At 43.1% G+C, this 24949-nt stretch overlaps 1 protein-coding gene across 4 annotated transcripts in view; it reads left to right on the top strand.

Moving 5' to 3' along the window:
- The window catches only part of IKZF2 (IKAROS family zinc finger 2), a 115973-nt gene that overhangs the window by 49756 nt on the left and 41268 nt on the right, over window positions 1-24949 (top strand). The window contains exons 1-3 of one of the 4 annotated variants that reach the window (XM_088058760.1): window positions 8976-9075; window positions 11595-11861; window positions 21744-21911. In XM_088058760.1, coding sequence (XP_087914886.1) covers window positions 11615-11861; window positions 21744-21911 — 415 coding nt within the window. In that variant the 5' untranslated portion in view covers window positions 8976-9075; window positions 11595-11614. Of the gene's footprint in view, window positions 1-8975; window positions 9076-11594; window positions 11862-21743; window positions 21912-24949 lie in introns of those variants that run through there. The other 3 variants (XM_005528886.3, XM_088058761.1, XM_014257747.2) reach the window with 3 other exon arrangements.

Genomic DNA, 24949 nt, shown 5'->3' with positions numbered 1-24949 from the left:
AGGGAATCTCTTGGGATTGCTGATCCTCATTAGTGAGGGGAAAGGCAAGTGGAACTTAAAGTCACTCATTCTGTTTGGCAGCAGGTACCCAAATTACACTTCCTGCAAGGAAGGAGGGCTTGAAAGACGCTGTGGGTACAAATCCATAGGAAAGCAGGTTTTGTTATTTTGGCTGATTGTGGATCACCTGACCTGAACACTAAGAACCCAGGGGTAGTGGTTTCTCTGACCTCTTTGTCAGAGCCAGTTCAACTGTTTTGATTTGCAGTTTCACACACACGAAATTAAAATATTGTCTATACATTTCAGCCTAACTTGTTTTTGGCAAAGTGATAAGCAAGTAAAAAACAGGGCCTCATCGTAGGAAGTGTCAAGCCATCTTAATTTTAGGCAGAAATACCAGCTCCTCCTAGAGGAAAAGAGCCAGTCCATAAATAGCTCCCAGCAGATCCTTTACCCAAGCAGACAAAAGGGTGTGACGTGCAGGAGTTTCTGCTAATGCCAGATTTCATCTTTCCACTGGTAATGTGTCACCTGGGTTTGAGTTTGTCTAAGGTGTGACTTGGTGTTCAGGCAGGAGTGCTCATTGATACTCAATGAACAGTTCCCCAGATCCTTGGGAGAACATCTCCAAAAGCACTGCCAAAGGATTTGAAAGGGGAGGTAGCTATTGAAACACAGCCATGGGGACTGAGGCTGAAGGGCTGCTGGTCTCCTTGTTCTGGGACTGTGGCTGCATTTACAGATTTTTATCTTCTGTTGACATCTTTAATAAATGTTTGGTAACAGCAAGTGGTGCTGCATCGTGTTCCACCAGCCTGGGCCAGTGGACTCTTGTGTTAAAGGGAGGGCTCCCAAACACAACTTATTGCTCAAAAAGAGTCTTTTTAACTGGGACTAGAGTAGCTGTGAGCTCCCCACAGCTGCTCTGCTTCTGTTCAAGGATGAATGAAAGTGGGTCTGGGAGTGCTCCCAGGAGCGGGTTGGTGTGTACAAGCCAGCCCTCTCCTGCCATCCCGCCTTCCTCAGGGCCCTGTGTCCCAGGAGGTGCAGTTTCCCTGCTGTCCCCCTGTAACCCAGGCTGCAGAAGCAAGAACTCATCCTGCCATCCACCTGAGCCTCTGTGTGTGGCTCTGTGGCATGGTGGGACATGTGCTTCCCATGGGCTAGCTGAGTTTATGGGACATGGTTGGGAAAGGCCTGAGGAAGTATCAGATGCTTCAGAGTAAGCAGCTGTTGTGTCTCTAACTTCCTGATTCCTCTGGGCAATGGTGAGTGGTGCTGAAAGCCACTCCCAGCACATTTCTCTGTGGTCAGTGATGGCCAGAGCTCCTCAGCAGCCTGAGCTGTTCCAGCTCAGCCTTCAGTCCTGCAGTCCCTGCTCTGTCTGGGCACAGCAGTCTGTGGGGGATCTGCTCAGGGCTCCTGAGTGCTCTGGTGAAAATGTGGTGGGGGCAATAGGAAAAAATGTGCCTGTTTGTGTCCTTATTGTTATTGTTTTAATCTAACTTGGGGATTCATTCCTTACTCGTTAAAGATGTAAATTTTAGGTGCCTAATTATGTGTTTTACTTGCCAGCTCTCTCCAGTCCCTTTCTTCCATGACCCCACCATCCTCTTCCCTTCTCATTCCCTTAAATATGTGTAGATGATGAATAGCAAATCTTCTCATAGAATTCTTCAGGAATATTTAGTGTAGGGTTTTGCTTTTGTTTGCTTTTCTGGTGACTTGGAGATGGCATGGTGAGAAAAGAAACATGTGAGCTAAACCTGTTGGTTTGAACATTGTGTCAGAAAATATCCATAAATTGCAAGTTACTACACAGATGTATAGATTTAATGAGACTGTGTAATGCCATTTATTTATGCTAAAGAATCTGACACATACGGTACTGAAAAAAGTTAATACTCTAAGAGTTATTTTATATTTTTTCATTGCCATCTGTCACTGCCTACATAATAATGATACAGGTGAAAGCCTAGCACTGCTTTAAAAAAAAAAATCAGAATGAATAGTCATTTAAATGTCTTGCTGCTTTAATAGCTGGTGTGTTTTAAGTTGTGGGAAGGAGGCAACAGAGATACCCTCCCCCTGTTTTAGTATATTAAAATTTGGGTTTAAACAGATTTGGATTATTGAAGTGACTTATGAAAATGGAAAATGAATGTAAACTCTACTGTCCTTTACATTTGGAAAAGTTAAGGGACTAAACCAGATGCTGCCATCCTTGTAACATAGCATCTGTGGCTCTTGGAGTAGCCCTTTCATGTGCATCTTGAGATGTGGGTGAATTTTTGTGCTCTAAGTTCTGCCTTAATGGGCTGAACTCAGTACTGCTGGGGTCTCTGGACTGTGAGCAGGTATTTCCAGATCCCTAAATCATTATCCTCATTTACAATCTCAAATAATTTTTTTTAAAAATAAAATAAACCAAGTAAGGATGTACTTTTTTCTTTTTAAGCTGCTTCAGGTAAAAATACATGTTTCAAAGCAGCGCCATGCTGACAGAAGTCAGCATTCACAAAGACACTGGCTTTTAAGAGTTCTCCTTCAACACTGTGTAGTCATACTGTGGTTAGGCAAATCTGATTTCCCTTTTATTTCTTTTAGTCAAGCAGGAGTCCAGCCCAGCAGTGCCTGTGAGGTGCACAGGGAGAAGTCCCTGCGCTCAGGCATTTGTAATGATCCAGGGCTGCACATGGACCTGGGGACCTGCCCGTTGCTTTGCAGCAGCCACCTGCCTTGCAGGCTACAGACAAGGCTTTGGCTCAAACAAATAAATGAAACAGGTTTTGTTGTTCGTCTGCTTTTTACAATATAGTGACAAAGACAGAAAATATTTTTGTGGCAGGTGCTTATCCTATAATTTTCCATGGGTTGATGAGTTGGGGAGGTGCCTTATTTAGAGGAGGAGGACATGGCTAGGTCAGGTTGCATTAAGATGATTTAGAGTTTATATAATGAGAAATAAATAAAACTTTTCCTGAAAGCTGTGAATGATGATGTATAACTTGGTAATGAAAGCCTTACACTGATTTAAGATAATGTCTTTAGTGGTAAAAATGCCAGAAAATGAAGCAAAGGCCAGAGAAGTGATTCCACTGGCTTAAAACAATTTCTTCAGGTGTATTTTCAAATATAGTGCAGATCCCTAATTGACTGTTCCTTATAAATGAAATAATCATTACTATTATAATTATTACCCTTTGCATATGCTTGAAAGCATTTTAGGAAGCCCTGCACTTTTTAAGAAGCAGAGACAACAATGAGTGAGCAATAAGGTTTTGGTCTCTTCAAATGGATGTTATCAATCACTTTATTTTTGTTTATAAGGGATGATCCATATATAGCTGTAGTTTGTCAGCATTTTCCATTACAAACTTCTAGGTTTTGTACCATAAAGAGCTCTGAGCAGCCTCTTAGCAGATCCACTTGAGGTGAATGTTATGTCACTCTTCAATGAGTGGGGTTTTTTTTCTGCTCCCTCATTAGAATCTGAACTGGTCTTAAAAAAGTGTTCATGGTTCAATGTTTTGAGAGACAGCGTGTTTCACTACAGGACTGAGCCTTTATTTTTCCTCCTCTCTCTGCTTTTCTGTGTGCATCAGAAATAGCTCTACTGAAGTAAAAAAGAGCTGTGGTAGGAGAGGAGGCTGACAGTATTTAACGTATGGATGTTGCAGACAGTAAGAGACTTGCTTTAGGTCGGCGAGGGAAAGGCCATGGGGACCACCCAGAGCTCCGAACCTGCCTCCTGCACTGCACAGCCACTGCGACATGGAATTTCACAAAGGAAGGGGCCCTGGAGAACACCTGCTGAGCACCACCACCCCCAGAATCACCTGTCCCTCAGAAACAACTGGGAAATCATTCACACAAAGGCAGAAAGTCCCAATGGCTGCAGCATGCGGGAGGAGAAAGCAGGGCAACACAAGGGCTGGGCAGGTCTTGTGTAAAAGCAGTGTTTGCCAGATGACATTTGTCCAGAGAACCATGTCTTGTACAACAGCAAAAGGAGAGGAGAAAGAAAAATCCTCCTGCCTCTCACCCCATCAAAACAAGAACAAAAATAAAGCAGAACAAATAAAGATATATCCAACAGTTGCTCCTTGTTTGGCCTTAGGGAAAAATCCATGAGTCCAAGCCTATCATCTGAGTTAGCTTGAGCATCTGTAGAGGGGACAACAGCTAGGAGCAGTGTCCTGTTGTGTTCACTCATCTTGCATAGGGATCAGGTTCTGGCCCTGCAAAAGGGTAGGAGGAATGGGAAAGGGAAACTCTTCCTTGCACCTACAGGGAATTGGCAGAAACCTTGTATTATGTTAAGCACAGTATTTGTTGCACTATATTACTTTGTGAGTACAGGCACAAAGGGAGGGGGAGGCTGGGTCATCAGGAGTACTTTTCCTACCCTGGGATATGAATACATGACTCTGGCTTGTGTAAGTGCCGCTTGCGTAGATGCATTTGTGGGTGAAATTTGGCCTGAGGTCTTTCTGGAGAGGAATCTTGCGACACTGAGCAATCATATATATTCAATTAGGAGTTCATACTCTTGCCAGATGGAGGTATGCAGCATGGGTGACTTGTGGTGAGCAAACAGTCATGCCTGAAGTCTGGGCATCTGGGGAAGATTCTGGACTAGGTACTGCCAACCTTACTTACACCAAGGAGCTCCTTACTCAGTGTCTCAGCCTTTGGACTTCAGCAGGAATCTCACTGAATGTGACCTTGTGGGAGACTGGGAGGATTGCTGGCTCAAAACATTACTGGTGTGTGTGGCATTGAAACCATCAAAACTGGGCCCTGTGATAGAAGAGATTTTAGTTCTTAATGCTGCTCTTGCTGGGATGCTGTTTGCTTAAACCAGAGCCCTTCCAACTGGAACTGCGATCTTTTCACCTCCATATTTGTGTAAGTTTGTGTGGCCATTTGAGCATAAAAGTTGTTTCACATGTTTCAGTGTTGCAGTCTTCATCCCTTGTGTCTGGCCCTGGGAGAGCTGCTCTGGGAGAAGCCACCTGGTGATTTTTGAACCATTGCTGCTGAAAGTGTGTGGTGACATCTGGGGTGCTGTTCCACGTGAGCTAAAGCTGGTTGTTGTGATGACACAGTACACCTGGTCAGGAGCCTGATCCAGCTGAAAAGGATTGATTTTTCTCAGGGGTTTTCAACACCAGATTGGTGTAGCACCCAGTTCCATGATCACTGGTGCCAGTATAAAAGATGGAAGGGGTGGGGATTGAGGGAGGATGGCAACCACAGTTTGTGTCAGCTAAAACCTGACTGAAGCTTGGCTTAGCTATGCAACAGCATCCTAATTTAAACTAAACTTGGGTGTAACAGACCTGTTAGTCTACACTTACTGCACACACCACCTCCAGAAGATATGAAATAAGTCTTCTGTTGCATTTAGTGAGAGTTTAAATTGACTTCAGAGGTAGCAGGCTTAAACTGAGATTCTTCAATGTGAAAACTAAAAATTTCTAAGAATCCCTAAATAAGCCGATCAGTTCTCACTGAATTTCTGGCGCATTAACCACCTCCTTGTGGGCTTAAAGAATCCCGTTTGTGGCATGCAGAAAAGGACTCAGCACAAAGTTTCTAAAACATTCCTTTCTCTTTTTTATTAGTTGTGAACTATTTGGTTTGATTTAACTACTGTGAATGAACAGGGCCCTGTGGAGGTCACTCATGGCACCCATCTACAATTTGCTCTGGCTCAGTGGCCAAAAGCTAAATCTTTGGAGTTTGCAATAAACAAATTTGATATCCAGCATTGGGAACATTCATGTTTGGACATTTTGGTTCTTGAGTCAAGAAAAGAGCTCATTTCCCTCTTTTGCAGGTGACATTCACCCTCATTAGTTCCATCCAGATTCAGCTTCATTTCTGTCTAAGTCATCAGAAAGCTTCAATCTACTGTGAAAGCAAAACTGGCTCCTTTGAAATACACTTTTCTAACCCTCAACTGAAACATCTTCCATTTCAGTGTTGGTAGGACAGCATTGCCCACATTGAAGAGATGTTTTCCTTTCTCGTGAGCAGCAGATGTGCTGCCAGTGCCTTGAGCAGATCTCACTCTGCTTATTCCTCATCATCTCAGCTTTGGAGTGATACCTGCTCTTTAGGAGAAGGGGAGACCTGCTTGTTTCTCAGGAACTAAACAGTATTTGCTAAAGCTATTTGCTTTTTAATGTCAACCTGTTAACTAAGTACTTTCTGGCTACGAGGTGACAACAGAGCCGATTCTGTGCCCTGTTCTGCTGCTGCTTGGCTGGCATTCTCACCCAAAAGGGAGACTTGCTGGTGCTCCCTTGTTTACACATTTAATAGCTCACAATTAAGCTGAAATGAACTTGAAGTGTCATTAACTAAGACCCGAATTCTATCAGCAACAAGAAACTCAAAGATTAAGTTTTCTTTCACCCAAGACTATTTTGTACTATTTCAGGAGGCAAGTATGTTTGAACATGCATTAAAGTCTCTCTACACTTCTGGAGTGATGTAAACACCCTCTTTAAAGACCCTTTTTGCTACCGGAGTGCTCTTAGACTGAACAAGAGCCAGGGATCATTGTTTCCAACTCCTCACATTCCTTACCTTGAACATTCAAAATCCATCAAGACAGAAGGGTTCCCCCCCTCCTCCTTTAATTTTCATCTTACAAAACACTCATCGGTTTGCCATTCCGGTTCTTAAAACTAACTGTATTACACTCGCCCTCGCTGAGTGCTTTTGATAGTGTAGAAACAGGGAGTTCAATAGTATAGGGACACCAACTCCAAGGTTTGTGATGTGTAAGAATTGGGTTCAAAACCTGCTAGAAACTGGGTCAGTTTCTATTTGTCTGTAGGTGCCAATTAGCAATGTCATTAATCCACTGCCTAGGAGAAGAGCATGATTAAAATAGACAGTGTCACTGACCACTGACAGGACAATAGGCACAAGGCTGTGCTGTAGCTGCCTGTCATTGTGCTGCTGTACTTAGGGCTCAGCCTCATTTTCCAGAAGGAAGTAACAATTTCATAATTTCTTTGCATCTGGATATAAAGACAGACGCATCATCCAGGCTTTGAATGCTGCTTTTTGTTGTGTTCTGGACAGGGAACCTGGAGCAGACCCTGGAATTGCTGGTGCCCCACCTGGCACCCACTCTCTGGCCGCTTCCATGTGGTTAGAGAACACATTGTGTGTGTTAATGTCCTTCCCGGTGCTCGCCCACGGAGCCATCCAAGGCTCCTCGGGGGCGGCAGGTTTGAATTTTGCCTCCCCAAGGATGAATATCTGAAGCTGGGCCAAAGCTTTATTTCCTGCTGGTGAGAGAAAGGACGATGGGGAAGAGGCGTGGGAGGCCTTGAGGGGTCTGGCTTGATGTGCTGCTGCTCCGGGGGCAGCAGGAAGGGGCTGGTGGTGCATGGCTGCTGCCAGGAAAGGCCAACCTCCAGCTGGAGACCACAAACCCTCACTGACAGCGGCCAGCCTGGCTTTCCAAGGCCACAGATAAAATAAGCATTGACCTAGGACAGCAGACAGTGGGGGAGACAGAGGGGTACAGTCCTGCTGCCTTCTCCCTGGTGTGTTGGATGAATTTTGATGTTGATGCTGAATTTTGCTTCTTAGTGGGAATTGCACTCTTTTCCTTGCTTAAGAAGATGTCCAGTACTTTAATTTATGCTCCACCTGGGGATCAAATCTCTCAGCAAGACAGAAGGGTTTTTTCCCCCCTAGATCTCACTTTTGAGAGAAAAATTTCCATGACAGAGAATGAAATACCAGGAATGGTTTTTTTCAGGTGGACCTTCCAACTTCTGGTTTGTAGCCACACTAATTTGTGGGTGGAGGAAATATTTTTGTACTGAAAAGTTCCCAAGAAACTGTTTAAGAGGGAATTGGAGTTTAATTGGCACTTATGAGACATTAACAGTAATTGTATTCAGTTTGGCCACTCTGGATAAAGTGTGATTCAGGATCAGCTGATTTGTGTGCTGAACAAAAAAAGCCAAAAAAATCCACAGAAAAAAAACAACATCAACAAAAAAACCAAAACAACAACAACAACAACAAAAACAAAACAAAAAAAACCAACCCACCAAACCCCTCACAAAAAAGAAAAACGAAAAAGAAAGCAACACTAATGTGTGGACTGACGAATATGTGCCGTTAGCTTTGTATTCCCAGGTAGAAGCTTTTGTGGTGCTTGTCTTATGTTTTTCCCCACAAGGTGTTTTGCCAGACTGGAAAAAGTAGAAGGAACACATATTAACTGGAGGGAAATGGTTTGACTTCAAGTTCATCCTTTTGCAGTGAGCTGGATTACAGTTTTATCCCTGCTATCTCTTTTGCTGTCTTTTTCTTTTTTTATGGAATGTCCCAAAAACTTTAAAAAAAACCAACAAAATCCATTTACTTACTTATGCTTTTATCAAGCATGCAAACAAGAAAGGCAAGGGAACAGAGGGTGAAATTTGATGTGGAGCCTTGTGTATGATGCAAGATAGCCATCAACATCCCTTGAACATTTCTTTTTCCTTTGCAGCAGAGTTCATTGTGCTCCCTCAGTGCTGTAGGTGAAAACAAAGACAGTGCCACTACTAAATGATTGCAGCTTCCGAGGCTGGCTGAGAGCAGAGAAAACAAACTATAAGCAATTTAAGTGCCTGTTTGTATGCAAGCTACCACACAGCCTAATATATACACCTGTATGATGTAAGGCAGAGGAGATGACCTGATTAGCAAAGCCCTTGCAATGAGCTGGGGAGATCCCTGCTCCCCTCCTTGGAGACCCACGGCTGGTCCCAGCTGGAGGAAGCCTTTCCACAGCTACCAGAGTGTTTCTGCAAATGGCAGTGTGCATGAAGGTGAGGGAAGAAGGAACAGCAACCAGCCTGCACAGCTCATAGAATAGCTGGGATGTTTTGAAGAATGCAGCGTGAATTCCTTGGGCTTTGTGAGCTCTGTGTGTGTGGGGAGGCTGTGCTTCAGCAAACGGCTTGCACCGCCTGGTTGTGCTGCTTATCCTGTTGTATGAAAGCGTCATTCAGCAGAAAGAAGTGCTAGGGGAAGGAAGATAAAGTAAGTGGTCTTCCCATTTGTAAGCTCTCAGAGCCTTGTTGGCATGTGTGCTGAGCAGACAGAGCTCCACAGCTGTGAATAGGAAGTCGTGGTGCTCAGCACTAACTGCACTCGAGGGTTTATTATTCCAAATCAGAGAAACAGACAAAAATTAATATCTGTAAGAAGACACTTAGGATCCAATACTTTTTCTTGTGAGTACATGTAAATATGCACAGTTGGGATGTGGCTTTTTGGATATTTTGTGCAGTACTGTACCAGGACAGCACGCAGGCTTGTGGCAGCAACCTGGGGTTTTAGGTGAGGAGCACTATTTCTGGCTCTGCTGTAGCTACTTGTGTGGCCGAGTGTATTCCTGCTCCTAAAGCCAGCGAACCGTTTCTTTGGGCTTCATTCTCAGACTTGCTGAATATCCCGAAAGGCTGCTATTATTAGAGGGAACTGCCATTCCTTTGCTGTGAAAGTGGGCTGTCCATAAATCACCAGTGTGTGCTTTCCATGGGGAGGTGGGTCTGGGACCTCAGCTCTCTCCCTGACAGCCCATGGAGCTGCCAGAGCTCCTGCTCTTCCTGCTTTCTGCCCAGTCCCTGCACGAGGGTAGATCCTCCCGGTCAGGAGGCTGTTGGCTGTGCCACTCGGGCTTGGCACCAGGGCAGGATGGCTTCCCATGGCTTCTCTTGCTGCCGTGATGGGGCCAGGCCCCTCCTGCTCCCCATGCAAACTGCCTCGTCTTGACCTGTTTCTCCCCCAGGGCACTGCCTGAGGCCATGTCCTAGTTGACCTCTCAGTCTGGGCTGCTTTTTACTCTTTTAAGAACAATAAATGCATCTCTGTGGCAAGAAAAATATTAATTCCCTTCCATAAGCGATGCACTCAAATACTTTGTAGTTACAGACCATTTGGATGGCAGTGCCTGTGCTGATACTGGTCTGCAGTGATCTGATGCAGCAGTGTCCTTGCTCTGGATGGGCTTTGTTATAATAGTACTTTCTTTTCATTTCTTAGCTCCCATTAGTGCCTTGATGAGTAGTGAAAGTTGTTTCAACAGTTTTATGATTAAAAAGAAACATCTTACTGTTGCTTGGTCTCTGGTTCCTTTACCCTGTTCATTATGCTTTCCCTGTAGTAGCAGTAGTGATTTAGAGTTGCAATGTCAACATCAGTCTCTGAACTCTGTGTTTTCTGGGAAGGGGAAGAAAGGAAGATGAAGGAGGAACACTAAATAGTAGGGTTTTTTCTTCTGACATTTCCAGGCCAGCTGTTTGAAACTGTGATGCTTCACAGTGTTTACTTATATTTCTGTTGTTTGGCTCCTGGATGGGGACCCCTTGACAGTTGCCAAGGAGCACATGTGGCCAGAGTTTCGTGACACCAAACAGGCCCAGGGCACAGATTTGTGCTCCAGGTCCACTGCTGTCACTGGCGCTCTTCTTGCCAGTGGCCTTAGTACAGAGGTCAAAGACTTCTTAGATGTGAAGGCTGAATCACCTCCTTGTTAAACCCCTCAGCAGGATCAAGGCTTAGGGAAGCAGACACGTGGGCTTGCCTTCTGGCTGACACTGTGGATGGGGGCTCTGACTCTGGGATGGGCCTTTCGGCAGGTTTGACCAACTCTTGAGGCATTGAAAAGGGGGTTATTTAATGATTAAAACACCCCTGCACTGACACCCCTTTGTGAAAAAGCCCAGTGCATTTGTTTCCTTTAAAGGCTTGCTGATCCCACAGGCTCTCAATGGTTAGAGGAGGTTTATCCTGTCACCTGAGGATCACAGAAATCAGCAGTGAGCCTGCCAGTCTCCCCAGGCAGATGTGAAAGGTCTTCAACTGCATGTATTTTGCTTGCAAATATAAATAATCCAGCAGTGTAGCTCTCACTGCAGCCCTGTTTGCCTTGGCAGTGTCCCATTGACGTGAATCAGAAGGTGGGAGCAGAAAAGCACTGGAGGCTCATCCAGAGGCTGGTCTCCCCTCCATCAGGGAACCTGTCTGTGCAGGCAGGGTGATTTGGAGATTACTGGCACAGCCCACAAGCCTGGCTTCACTAGATCTTTCCGTTTGGAACAATCCTGCTTTGTTTCCTTGTGCTGTGCCTTTGGGAACCTTGCCTCTCGGAGCACTGGGCAGGAGAGGCCTGGAAAGAGCAGCTCTGGCTTTGGCCTTTGCTCCTGTAGCTTTGGATCCTTGACATGAAGGCAGCTCTCGTGGTTCAAGTTGAGAAGCAGGAGGTCAGTTCTTAATCCTGCTGCATCTCTGCAACTTTTGGCAGGTGTCTGGATCACACTGTACCTGAGTTCTTAAGCTTTGAAATAGGGATAGAAAGAAGAAATTGAAAAAACAAAATTAAAGAAATAAGCAGGTATAACATGTGATGCCATGACCACCATGAGACTCTCGTGATGTTTTGAGCTTGGGCTGTGATTTAACATTGATACCAGTAAAAAGTTTATCACAGTATTAATAGCTGGGAACTTAGAAAATACATGGGTTTAACTTTAAATTTTTTTTTTTTTTTATTTCAGCAAATTCAGTAAAGCTAGAAATGCAAAGTGATGAGGAATTTGACAGGAAGCCTCTGATCCATGAAGATATTATCAGAGCTCACGATGGAGGAAGCAGCCTGGAAGATCCCTTCATTGGGAGCAACGAGATGGTGGATAACAGAAAGATCCAGGAGCTATCAAGCGAGGGAGGAATCCGGCTTCCGAATGGTAAACTGAAATGTGACGTCTGTGGCATGGTTTGCATTGGGCCCAATGTGCTAATGGTACATAAAAGGAGCCACACTGGTAAGCAGCTGAAAGAAAATCTGTGGCGATGTTGATGTTACCTGACAACTCTTCTCTCTTCCCTTTTCATTCTTGGGGTAGCAGGAGGCTGGGGAGGGAGAAAATGGGCTTCATTGGTTTTGTTTCTTTTCCTGCTTTCCAAATTCTGGCAATGCTCTCTTGCTGGTAAACATGGTGCTTCCTTTACTCTGATTTCCAGCCTTTTGTTCTTAAAAACAATGCAGAAGTCTGGAAATTGCTCTTCTTAACATTCTTGACTGGAGCAACATGGTGGCAGTCATTCTCTGGCATGGGGGCGGGTGGGTCGTGTTGTTTGTGTGTGTGCAGTGCAAAGCTTTTGAGCCTTTAAGAGGAGTCTTAGATGTTCTTTCATTGGAGGTGCTCACAGGTGGACAAGACCAGCAGCTTCCTGGGGATCTCACATTTCTTTTGGAAGTGGCTGGGCCTGGGATGAGCAAACCCTGGAAGGGACACTCATTACCCAAGGATCCTGATGCAAGGGTGGTCTTGCTGCTCCGTGTGTGACAGCTCCCTCAGGGAGACCTCAGCTGAACCACCCATTTGGCTTCCCCATACCATCTCAATACCATTCTGGAGGCAGCTATCAGTGCTTGGTCTCTCCCAGCACTTGTTTTTTTATTACCATTTGGAGTCTCAAACAGCTTATCAGGCTTGTGGGTTTGAGAATTTAAGAGGCAAAAGGAACCTCTGCAATATGCTGATTGGGCGGGTCTTTGTGGTTTGAAAAATGAGGCCTTGAGCTTAAACTCAGGTATTTCAGGGGACTTAGGGCTAATATGGTAACATGGTGTGCCCAGGAAGCTGGTACTCACTCCCCTGTGCTGCCCACTCAGGTGGGAGCAATAGTCACCTCCAACAGAAATACAGGTGGTGCCAGAAGATGATGCTCTCTGGTCTTGCAGCGGTCTACCTTTGATTCAAAAAAGCACTTAAGCTTGTGCTTAACTTTTATGAGATTTAAGCACGTGTAAGTCACCTGAAGGGCTTCAAGATACGCTTAACTTTGGATGCACATTTAAATCTTATTAAGGTTAAGCACAGGTTTTTGTGGTGGAGCTTCAGCGGATGTTTGTTCTTTGTATTTTTTGGATATTTTGCTTTGTATCTTTGCTATTATTTAATGGGGTGAGAGACTCAGACTGGCTGAGATCTGTGAAGATAGAAGAAGAAAGGTGGAATTTTAGAATAAGAAAGACTCTGTAATCCCTTTGTAAACCTGGTAGTTTGCAGTCCAGTAGTGTGCTCTTGATGGGGAAGAAATCAATAGAATTTCTGTACAGAGAAATAATAAATATATATTACCTAGTTAATCTCCTGTATATGGGTTGTATTGATAAAAACTTGACCTAAGTGTGTAATGCAAAGCATGGCAGTATCGTTTATGATGCACTCATGATTTTAGACAGGAATTACGAGAGGGGAAAAGCATTAGCTGGAGAACCAAAACCTTGATTAACAATTTGACGTGCTGTTACTAGAAGAGGGAAGGAGAAATAAGAATGTACCAGACTGAGTCACCAGCTTTCATCCTGCCGAAAAGTTTTCACTGGTGCTTGCATGTATCTGAGCATATGTATTGTAGGTGCATCAAAGTCCATGGATTTGAACTTGAGCAGCTAAACTAGCTGTGCTAAATTTAGATTTAGGTACTTAATTAAATGGTCTGCATTTCTGAGATACTGAATAGCTGGTGCATCTTTTAAATACAGGCAAGCTGTCTTTTTCATGTTAAAGAAGATGGTAAATTCAAAGCGAAAGAAACAAAATCTCCTCTGCGTGCAGGCGAGATGGCCGTCTGTGGGTGCATGGGCAGCAATTGCATAACTGGTAGCTTTTTCCTTCGGGCTCCTCGGAGAGCCCTGACTCTTTTCCCATCAGAGCAGAGGAGCTGGGATGTACTGTTCTATACAGATGATTTCAAGCATATAGAAATGGCATTTCTTTTAATGTGCAGCTCGGTGTTCTGTTCTCAGTAAACTGGTTGGCAAATTTTGCAGAGGATTTTTTTTCTCTCTCCACTTTGTTTGTTTGTTTTTTAATATGTGCTGCTACTTTGCTGTCCACAACAGAAGGAGAAGTTTGCTTGGATTTCCACATCCTGGATTTTAAGGTGTATTTTTAACATATTGGTATCTATCTTGTAAAGTGCAGTATTTTAAAATATATTGCCACTTCCTCAGCAGTGGGGCGTGATGGGCTGGCCCCAGCTCTGGAATGAGCCCTGACCTGTGGGTAGTCTGGTTTTGCAGCCCAAGGGAGAATGGTGGAGAGAAGGGAGGTTGTCCCCAGTGAGTGGAAACAGATGACATTCTTTATCAGCTAATCCAACTGGCATGTACATCCCTACCTCTCAAACCCAATTTAAGTATGTTTTGGAAGCTGAATCCTGCTTTACTTTCCTCTGTAACTATACACAACCAAAGCATGATCTGGCCAGTTGTTTGCATTGGCAAAAACTGAAGTGATCTTCCCTTCCCCGAAAACCTGTCAGCATTTTATGTAAATCACCCAAAATGCTGTGGTCCCTAGCAGAGGCTGTAATTTGTGTGCGTGCTGGGATGAGCACAGCTTTCCTTGCACAGGGGACCGAGACTTGGCAAGAAGCTGTGCTGTGGGCTCTGCCTGTGCTAGGCACAGAGAGAGGAATTTCTCCAGACATTATTCCTCTGTTCCTGATGAGCAGTTGTCTTCCCTGCTGCATGACGGGAGTCAAACAGATACAGAAATGGGGAAAATGACCTGTGTCATGGATGAGGCCAGAGTAGGTGAACTCAGTGTCCCATCTCTGATCCTGGTGTGCAGTCACCCCTTCCTGTGATAGATCAAGCTGGGGATTTTCCATTCATTCCTCAGATCATGGTCCAAGTGATGCTCTGGTCTGCGGCCCTTCCATCACAGGGCCCGTGGCACTGCTGATTGTGCCAAACACAGCGTTTCTCTGAAAAACTGCTAATTCAGGTGAAGTGTTCTTGTAATCTGCCTGGGTACCAGGAGAAGGCCTTTCTGTTTATTTGTCATTGCTGACAGAAAATAAATAATGTGCTTGGTGTGGGAATTAAGCATGATGCAATCCCTGCATTAGTGAGCAGGGCAGCCCCCTCCCTCATGTGCCACATCCTTGTGTCAGAAAAACAGCATGAGCTGGATTTATTTTCCACTTTTCCCATACTGTGTTATTTTGGTCCAAATTTCATACTCCACAGCACATTCCTCAAGTTGCAGGATCTCTATCAGTTTTTTGTTACTGCAGGAGATGGCTTGGTCATAGAATATTGCCATTGGATACTCCAGGGATTTGTGCTTAGGGATGTAGAGGGAAGGGGGGAAGGAGAAGAGGCAAATAATCCAGGTTTTCTGAGATCATGAGAAGGAACCTCAGTGATTTCTCACTTCTTCATGCTTTCTGCTGTGGGTCTGAATTAAAATTTCCTTGTTCCTTGTTTCTGGTAAAGCAGGAACCGTATTCTGCTATAGCTATGCTGATACCTCTGTGCTCTGCAAGGTCCTTGTGTTGTTCTCCCTTTTGCTGTGAATTGTGACCTTTCTTTTATTTTTTTTTTTCTCTGCTGTAAAATCCAGTCCCTTATCTAGTTTACTGCTAGATTTTGAAATGCTTTTTATTTCCCAGGGAAGGTTGGCATCATAGAACCATGGAATGGTTTGGGTGGAATGGGACCTTAACACTCATCCTGTTCCACCCTCTGCCGTGGACAGGGGCACCTTCCATGAGCCCTGGCTGCTCCAAGCCCTGTCCACTCTGGCCTTGGACACCTCTGGGGACTGGGCTTCCACAGATTCTCATCCTCATTGCTTTAAAAAACACAGAGGTTAAATGCTTTCTCTGTGTGGATGCAGCAGCAGCACAGTGGCAAAGCACAGCCTGGGCAGAGGCAGTGGGGATGTCAGCCTTGCCCCACTCTTATTTGGGTTGCTGGAATGGTACTTTTAGGCCTTTTTTGGGGTGCTAACTGCAGGATGGTGTCAGATCTCTACTTGGACTCCACAAGCATTTTGATACCATAAGTCAGTGAAATGAGTTACGTGCCCAGGAGGGAGATGTTCGACCTCTGCTTTAACACCCATAGCGTTACAACTGAACATATGCAGCTCTGGAACTCTGAATGAAATTCAACTTTTTTTACATGCAGAGTTCAAGTTTTTAGGACAGAAGTAATAAATGAGGAAAAACCCAGTTGTATGGTTCCATATAAAAGACTTGTATGCCTAAGCAGCAAACAAGGAGCAAATTTAAACCAATTGTTATATAAACAAATTTTGATGAACTCCACTGGACTGCCTCTCTCATTTTGCTGGCAGAAAGGGTTTTTTTGGTTTAATTTCTGATTTGTAATCTAGTTCAGCCTTCCTGTCTCTTGCAATGTTAATAGATTTGGCACTGAATCAAAAATTTTAGGGCTAAATTTCTGAAAGTCCAGTTTTCTACTTAGATTCTGAAGTCTAACTTTCTGAAAAGTCATCTCTTTTCCTACTTAAGCATAAGGAAGGGGAGATGAGATTTTTGAAATTGCTCTGGGCAGAAGGATGTGTTTTACTTGCAGTACTCAATAACTAAAGTCTTCTGATAGTTTTGCCAAGTTCACTTAAAAGATTTCTCTGTCTTAAGAATGCAGTCATAAATTTGTGCAGAGGACAATTGGAAATCACCCCGGATTTCCCAGGAATTTTTCATGGGAGATTTGTCACTACTGTTTTATAATAAATTGCCCTGTCTGGAAGCAGGTTTTTTCCAACAAAAATCCCTACTAAAGTTACTGATTTGATGTGATGTGCAGGCTGTGGAGTGAATCAGATAGAACAGTAAGGAGACTAGTTATATATATATATATATATAGTTATATACTAGTTATATATATATATATGTGCAGACTAGTTCTGGTCCCTGGAATAGCAGAGAAATGGAGCAAAGTCTGCTGCTCTGTGTCTCATTTGGGTAAACGCAGGCTGGAGCTCACCGCTGTCACTGTGTTGAGAGCACCACTGATAGATCTCTTGTGTTCCTAGCACAGAGCAGAATCACAGCAGTTGCAGCATCTGATGAATCAGGAGAAATGTTTCATTTTAACAAAATGAATATTGACAGAAAGCCCATTGTGGAAGGCTGAAAATCGGTATTATTAGTAAGAGCAAATAGTTTCTGATGGCAGCATGGGCACAGTAATTTTGTGTTAAGAGGCTGGAAAGAAAAAATCCCATTTGAGAACTTAAGCTATACTTTGCATATCAAAAATATCTGCCATACAAGAAAGGTTGAGTTCCCAGATACACGTTTAACCAGGAGAGATGTTGAAGTCCCTCTGGACCTGGTTTTAATGCAGAAGGACTGCTGATTTAGGAATACCCTGACTGTGTTATTGAGAACCAGTGCATTAATTTGTGAGTCACTCCCCTTTTGATTTCAAAGGGACAAATGTTACCAGCCAAGAGCTAGGAAAATCTAAGTCTCCTTGGCTGCCAGGTCTGTGGGCTCCACATCCTCAGACAAAATTCTGTTTTAATACAGAAAATATCTCAGCTTTGCAGCGAAAATATCACTGTTTTGCACTGGTTTGAGATTCGAAGAAGGTTAACTCATACTGAAACTTCTGCACAGCACTTCTGTGCTGAGGCAGGAAAGGAGTGCTGTTGTGCAGGGGAGCTTCCAATTAAGCAGAAAAAGGAGTTGGTTTGCTTTTTGAAACAACATTTGACATCTGTGAAATCTATTAGTAGGAAGTTCATTGGTTCATTCGCCTGGTTTCAGGTTGTAGCAACCAGCCAGCACTTGTAGCTCGTGCAGTGCAGTCTCCATCCAGCTGTCATGTAGTAAATAAAGATACTGTGAAAGAAAGGCTGATGTCTTGCCTGTCCTGTCTTCAGGGGTCCACTTCACCATTTGTCTCAGGATTTGTTTACACAAGAGCAAGTTAACCTGTGTACTTCAGATTTTCCTGTAACTCAAGAGCAGTAATAATTCATTACTATTGTTCATTATTCTTTTTCTTGGACGAGACATAGCAATAATGGATGTGTGTTAATGAACTGTGAGGTTTCGGCAGTATTTTACGGTAATTTAGAGGTAAATGCTGAAATCATACCTTTTAATTAATATTTTATTTAACTGTAAAATGGTGAAACTCTGTGGATGTATTTATTTATTAATTTAATTATACCCTGGCACAAGCCCCTCTTACAAAGCCTTTAGGAAAGATAATACTTGGCAGCTCTGGTTTACCTTGCCTTGTCCATTCCTGAAGTAACTTAGATAATTAAATTCCCTCTGCTGGGGAGCAAGGGGTTTTAGGCATTCCTGGCTTTGTCTGGCTTTAGACTCTAAATCTGGAGTTGAAAAGAAACATCTTTTTTGTTTGGTTGGCTCTCCCTCCTCCTCTTTCCTCTTGCCACTGTGAAAGTCACTGAGCTGGGGGGGTTTTCTGCCCTGGTTCAGCTCAGTAATGGAGAAGAGGTTCAACACTTAAAGTAGACTAAAAGTATTTTGCAGTTACATTGCAGTCACATAGTTTCCAGTGTTGAAAAACACAAATCTTGCTTAGTTGCCTTTCAGCAGAGTTCTTATTTTATTAAACCAGTGTAAGTACACAGAATCAAGCAGGAAATACATAGCTGTAAGTGGTGGGGGAGCACACCATGCTTATAATTGTCATTACTCTCTTGGAGTCGTGTGTGCTACCTTTAATAGGTCCATAGTTCTGGATGTGTCTGTGTTGCCATCACCCCCAAAAACACTTCAAACACAGTCAGGGACCATCATGTTGAGAAAAGCTGTGTTTAAAGACTTCTTGTGAGTGGATGTTTAGTTTGAAGTATGATTGATTTCAGCTTATGGATAAAACCTCTGAGTTTTCACAGAAAAGTGAGGGAGGTGAATAAGGATGTCAAGGTTGTTATTTTGTTCCTGGGAAGTAATAATTCTAGAGAACAGTTTACAAAACTACCAGGAAAAGGCAGCAGGAGAAATAATTGGAACACAGTCTTCTCAAGGCATTGAAGTGATAAAAAAGGCTTATTTGCTAGAATCTGGAGTGGGCATCAGACAGCACAGTTCTTGGAAAACCAACAGAATCTTCTTGCTATGCAGTCATTACTTCTCTTTGTGCACCCTTCTATTGGATAATGGCCTCTCAGATTAGCTGTGCTAAATGTAAAAGCTGCTAATCAATAGCACGAAGGTGTGACCAAAATTGCATCCCTCAAGCCTAAGGCTTAAACAAGGAGCTGGAATCGAGTGATTGGACAAAAGTATAACAAACACATCAAAGCAGCTATTTACCCGGAATGAAGCCAGTAGGAGAAGTGAATTCAGGCTGGCTTTAAATAGGTACAGAGGTTATTTAAGGTAAAGTGTGCTATTGGAGCAGATTCTGTCTGTTGCAAGAGAGGAGCAGACTACGGGTGATTTTGTGGTGAGTGTTTTCATGTCATCTTTGCCATCAAACTGTGGTGCAGTGACTATTTGAATTCCTGACTGAAAGCTTTCAGCATCTCTAGAGCAGCCAGTTTTTGGAGGAGTAATACCTGCTCATATGTGGCCTCCAAAATGTCAGAGATAAGTGGATGATGTAGTGGGTAAAATGCAGTAACTGCATAATTTTAGATACAGCAGGAGTAAAAGGAAAGACTTCAGACTTGGTAAGAAACATGCTACCTTCTTTCATGTTGTCATCCTGAAACTGAAGCTATCATTCCAGAATACTCAGAAACGTGTCAAAGGAAAGGGTTTTGCCTGTTTTCTCAGACAGCAAAAGCAAAACAGAAAAGAAAAAAAATCAAACCCATGTATTTTTCTACTGCAGTCTCTTTACATATCTCTGTTATGGACATTTTTAAATGATGTAAAAGAAGATAATGGCTAATCAGATAATTTAAGTATAGTGTGGGAGTTTGAAAGGGAAACCACAAACTCTTTATCAATTCTAATGAGCTCATGTTCAGTGTATTGGAAGAAGAGCTTTATGCTGTGATTTTTTTTATTATTATTACTCCATAATGTTCATGGTGAGATTGTAGAAACCTTAGTATCTCGTTGAGTACCTCTGTGGCAGTCTCAGATGTGATTTCCATCTCCCATGTGTGAAATAAAGTTGCAGAGTATGGCATACGCATGGCACACCTTGTGCTGCCCTCCTGGCAGCATTGTAGTCCTGGCAGTGATTTGAACCACTGACACAAGAATTGCTTGTGGACATCTGTAAGAGCTCTCTCCCTCCTTCTCCTTCTATTTGAAGCTCCAGATGTGTTTTGTGCTTCACCCTAGACAGACACATTAACTACTTTGATACAAATGTAGCATTCATTTTGTCCAGCGATGGAGTAATTGTTCCAAAGCAATTGTAAAAGACTTTAGAGAGATGAGAAAGATCACAAAATGTGTTTGTTTTGCACAATATCTGTGCTTCAGGCCACTGAATTCAAACTCAGAAGGTCTCAGCAGGATTTGGCCAAAATTCCATAATAGGTGATACATGGAAAAACGTGGATGAGGTCACTTACATCTGAAATCTGATGATCAAGACCTTGTTGATCTGGGGCCCTACTTGGTTTAAACACTGGGTAATGCTTTAAATTGGAAAAGGGTAGATTCAAATGAGGTATATATGAAAGAAATTCCTCCCTATTTCTTCCGACGTGAGGCTCTGACACAGGTTGCCCAGAGAAGTTGTGGCTGTCCCATCCCTGAAAGTGTTCAAGGTCAGGTTGGATGGGATTTGGAGCAGCCTGGGATAGTGGAAGGTGTCCCTGCCCATGGCAGGGGGTGGAGCTGGATGGGCTTTAAGGTCCCTTCCAACCCAAACTGTTCTGGAATTCTGTGATCTAAAGTCCAGCTGCAGTAAAGAGCTCAGACAAGTGGCTAGCACAAGTATAAGCTTGTGTTCAGTTGATTTACTCAGCAGGACATAAGCAGGTGACTAGAGCTGACTGCCTGCACAAGACTGCTGGAACAGTCTGGCTGTCCTCAACAAATGTTGATATAGAGTATTGGTTTTGATAATGTTCCAGAAAGCCTGTGTGTGTTCATCAGGGGTTTTCCTCTGAATAATAAGTTTTTTTAAAAAAAGGTGGGGTTTTTTTAATGGACCCGATCCCCACTGTCTAAGGCAAATACGAAGGCTTAACATAAAAATAAGCTCTGGATGTGCATGTGTGTGTGTGTGTGAACACATGGGATGAAGTGATAGGGTAAGGTCTAGGGTTTCTGTTAGTTTTTCATCAAATCAATCTTTTTAATTTTTTTTTATGTAGAGTGCAAATTTGCTTGTTTCACAGTTTAATGGTGTAAGATTTTTCTCAACTTTCAGTACTGCCCAGAGCTTGCAACCCTGATCCTCACTCGCATCCATGCCCTCCAAGTCACTCTAGCAATGCAAAGAAGCCTTTAAAAAGGCTTTTTTCAGTTAAACTATAATGCAAACAAAAGCTTTGGTTTGAACCAAAGACCTTAACACCTTTGCTAAGGTCCAATTGCTATGATCACTTCTGAATACTCGTATGGATTGGACCTATACTAAAAATAAGTGCAAAACCATAGAAGTAAATACTGCAAAACCACAACTATGGATCCAAATTTTCAGCAGAGCTCATCTTTTATAAAGAATAGAAGCTCTGAGGTGAAGAACTTTCAAGAAAACCAGGAAGCATTGATCACCTCAAGGAAAGAGCCTCAAATCACTATTGGAGGCTTTGCCCATTGTGCAAAAGAAACGGCCTCTGACTTTAGAAGTGCCGTGTGATGGTGGTGGTGGGGACTGTACCCATGTGCAATGGCACTGGTACAGAGTGGGAAAGTGGCCTCTGTGCATCCTCCGATGTGTGTTGACAGCTCTCTCCCTTCCCCTTCCCTTCCAGGTGAACGCCCCTTCCACTGTAACCAATGTGGAGCTTCTTTTACCCAGAAGGGGAACCTGCTGAGGCACATCAAGTTGCACTCTGGGGAGAAACCGTTCAAATGTCCCTTCTGTAGCTACGCCTGCCGGCGGAGGGACGCCCTCACAGGACACCTCAGGACACACTCTGGTGAGCCCACCTTGGCTTCTCCTCACACTTCTTCCTTCCTTTATCACTACCGTCCCAGTGCAGCAGGTAGTGAAAATAAAGGGTAGCTCTGGGTCTGTACCGTCCTCTTCAGAGAGTGCAGCTCTCAACTTTGGGAAAGCCTTGATGTGAATCAGAAAAGTTGTGGTTCAGCCACACCTCTCCTTTTGTGTAACTGAGCTCCTCCGCTGATGCTATCACATTTCCCTCTCAGTGTCTCCTTGGGTGTATCCTAGGCTTCGCTGGCAGATTGTTTTGACACTCTGAGCCCCAAAGTGGCTGTGAAATTCCAAGGATCACAAAGAGTAACTGTGGGCTCTTGGAAGCCAGCTTTGCAGTTCATACCCATTTCTTCATCTAATACATGCCATATGCTGTTTGAGTTCAAACTTGTTCATCTTTCAAAGCCCTATAAATTGCATTTTTGATTCAGTTAGATCTTGCTGTAAAGTCCTAGCTCATGGCAGCCACGGCACTCACCCTAGAGCTGAAGGTGGTCAAGAGAGATTGGGTTTCTCTTGCCTTGTTAAGTGATAGGATCATGTCTGTATCAAGTCTACTTGATATATTTTCTTGATAAGTTGTTGAGAAATACCTGTCTCATAGCTGCGTGCTGGTAGTCCTGTTGGAGCCCCAGCAGTCAGGATCAGCTGTGGTTTTAGTCCCTGTCCCTGCACCAGGGGGCTGCATTCTGACCACTCATCTGTGTAGGACTCCTGAGTAAGATCTTGCTGTGTTTGTATCCCCTGGATGTTCATCTTGTGTGCTTGGGTATAAGAGGCTGTGTGTTTAATTGTTGGATGAGCAGAGATAATTGGACCGGTTGCAAGCGGCAGCATTACAGATAAACTTCTTTGAAGTGTCAGCAAATGTGTGACTACTGAAACACAGTGGTGGAAGTGCAGCTGCAGGCAGAAATCCTGCATGAGCTTACTGACTATTTCTTCTACAGTAGGTGTTTCTGTTTTAGGAACATTGAGTTGGTCTTAGGATACAGAGTTGCTTTGGCATTTCCAAGAGTAGGAAAGGGTAGGCTAGTAAGCTTCTTCAAGTAGATTTGGGAGTGTGCAGGATGCTGTATTGATGGAAAATACTGACAGAAAGCTTGAATTTCCAAGGCAGCACAAGAGTTGGGACTAGGCTGGGAGAGAATTGCTTGAGCTGGATTAGATCTGAAAGTCAGTAGGGAAAATGTCTGTGGAACTGTGAGCTGCAATTTTCACACATACAATAACTGTAGTTTCAACTGGAAATTTAAAAAGAAAACAGAACACAATACTAATGTTCACAATTAAAACAAAAAGGGAGTTGTGACAAAAAAATATCCCATACTACCAAACACAAACATTGCTGTTGAAGACTTTCTCACATTATGAATATAGATTTTATTACCTAGATACTGCCATTGCTAGAGATTGTTCTTCCTGAGTAAAGAACATGTGGCTGATGGCTCTGTGTTTTTGCGTGAGGATGAAATGTAAAGGTGTGGGATTTTCAGAAGGCACCTAAGCTGCTTAGCACAAGTTCCCCTGGAGCTCCTTCCCTAACTGACTTTGCTGTGCTCAGCTCTGCTCAGTTTGTAATTTTAGGCTTTGTTTTCAGTGGAGAAAGTGCCCTCTATGCGCTCAGATACAGCAGCTCTCAACAGAGGGGCAGCAGGAACAGACACATGCTCCCACAGCACTCTCCAAGGCAGTTCTTAGAATTCTTAGCATTCACAGGTGAAGAGTTAAAACCTGGAATATTGCCCTAAAACCTGGTATCCCTCTGCACAAAGGTGAAATGCCACTCTGGCCATGGGCATGGAAGTTAAGGCATTTGTCCCTGCAATATAAACAAGCTGGGTTGGCTTAGGCACACCTGGATCATGGAGAGGATGGGTAGATGTCCCCAAGAGACTTCAAACAATTTCATGTCACTGTGCTATACAAGCATTCTGTGCTTTAATGAAGTGCACATCAAAGTCTGTAAGTAGGCCTGGAAGGTAGAGCAGATCCAGCAACTGTAGTGAAGGTCTTTTCCAACCCAAATGATTCTATGATTCTGTCAGTGTTTACATCTTCTGCTATTTCTGACCAGAAAAGAGGATATCGGATAAAATATAGAAAGAGGTTGAAAACTGCTTTGAAATATGCGACTTCAAGCCAGTTTCAATCTGGTACACTTTGTGTCTAAATTAAGGTGAGTCTGAATATATTTTTGTAAGAAGAAAGCACTTCAGATCGTATCCTCAGCTGATGGAGATTGGAATTAGATCCCCTAAGTGAGGAAAGTACTTCTGTTTTGCACCAGCTGAGAATCTGGTGCACAATTTCATAAATGCAATACCAGTTCCTTTTTTTTTTAATGTACGTATGTATGTATATTCTTTTCCTCCTTAAATAAGATAGTTCTATTAATAAAAAAATAAAATACAAAAGCAAAACCCCTTAATTTTTTCTCCGTCCCATAGTTCCATAAACTACTATGGAAGGCAAATTATGCAATAAAGGAATCAAAGAATTCTGTTTTATCTCTTTTTTTCCCTCACAGTTAGTTTGATTTGTGGATTTGAGAGCACTTTGCTTGTGTCACCAATTAGTGACATCTTCTCACTGCTGCTTTTTAGTCAGTTCTTTCTGTGCTTAGTGAAGTTTTCATACAGTACAACAGGAAAGGTAAAAACATAAGGAAATGCAAATAAGAATTAGCAGAAGCATCTCTGAAATATCTGAAACAGCCAATACTTACTAGTAACTTAAAAATAATTACATTTTTTTTCTTTAGATTGATATTAGTTCATGGTTTTTAATGCTATTTCGTGTTGATTTAAAAATGTTTCTAAGCATTACAATCTACATTTTGCCTCCTCTTCTTGCACAGAATCACATCTTACTGTGTAAGTGTTCCCAGGCTGAGTGGTTAACAAAATATTGCTTCGCATCTGTAATGCAGCTACTGTTGTTTAGTCCTAAATAATTAAGGACTTATCTTGCAGTGATTTACTCCTGTGATTATTTACCTTTTACAGACATATGGAG

This window comes from Pseudopodoces humilis, chromosome 8, assembly GCF_049639895.1.
Source record: "Pseudopodoces humilis isolate 2021_Gansu_Grassland_sample_001 chromosome 8, ASM4963989v1, whole genome shotgun sequence".
Classification (NCBI taxonomy): domain Eukaryota; kingdom Metazoa; phylum Chordata; class Aves; order Passeriformes; family Paridae; genus Pseudopodoces; species Pseudopodoces humilis.
The sequence above is the reverse complement of the archived record's forward strand: the minus strand, read 5'-3'. Positions and strand labels throughout refer to the sequence as shown.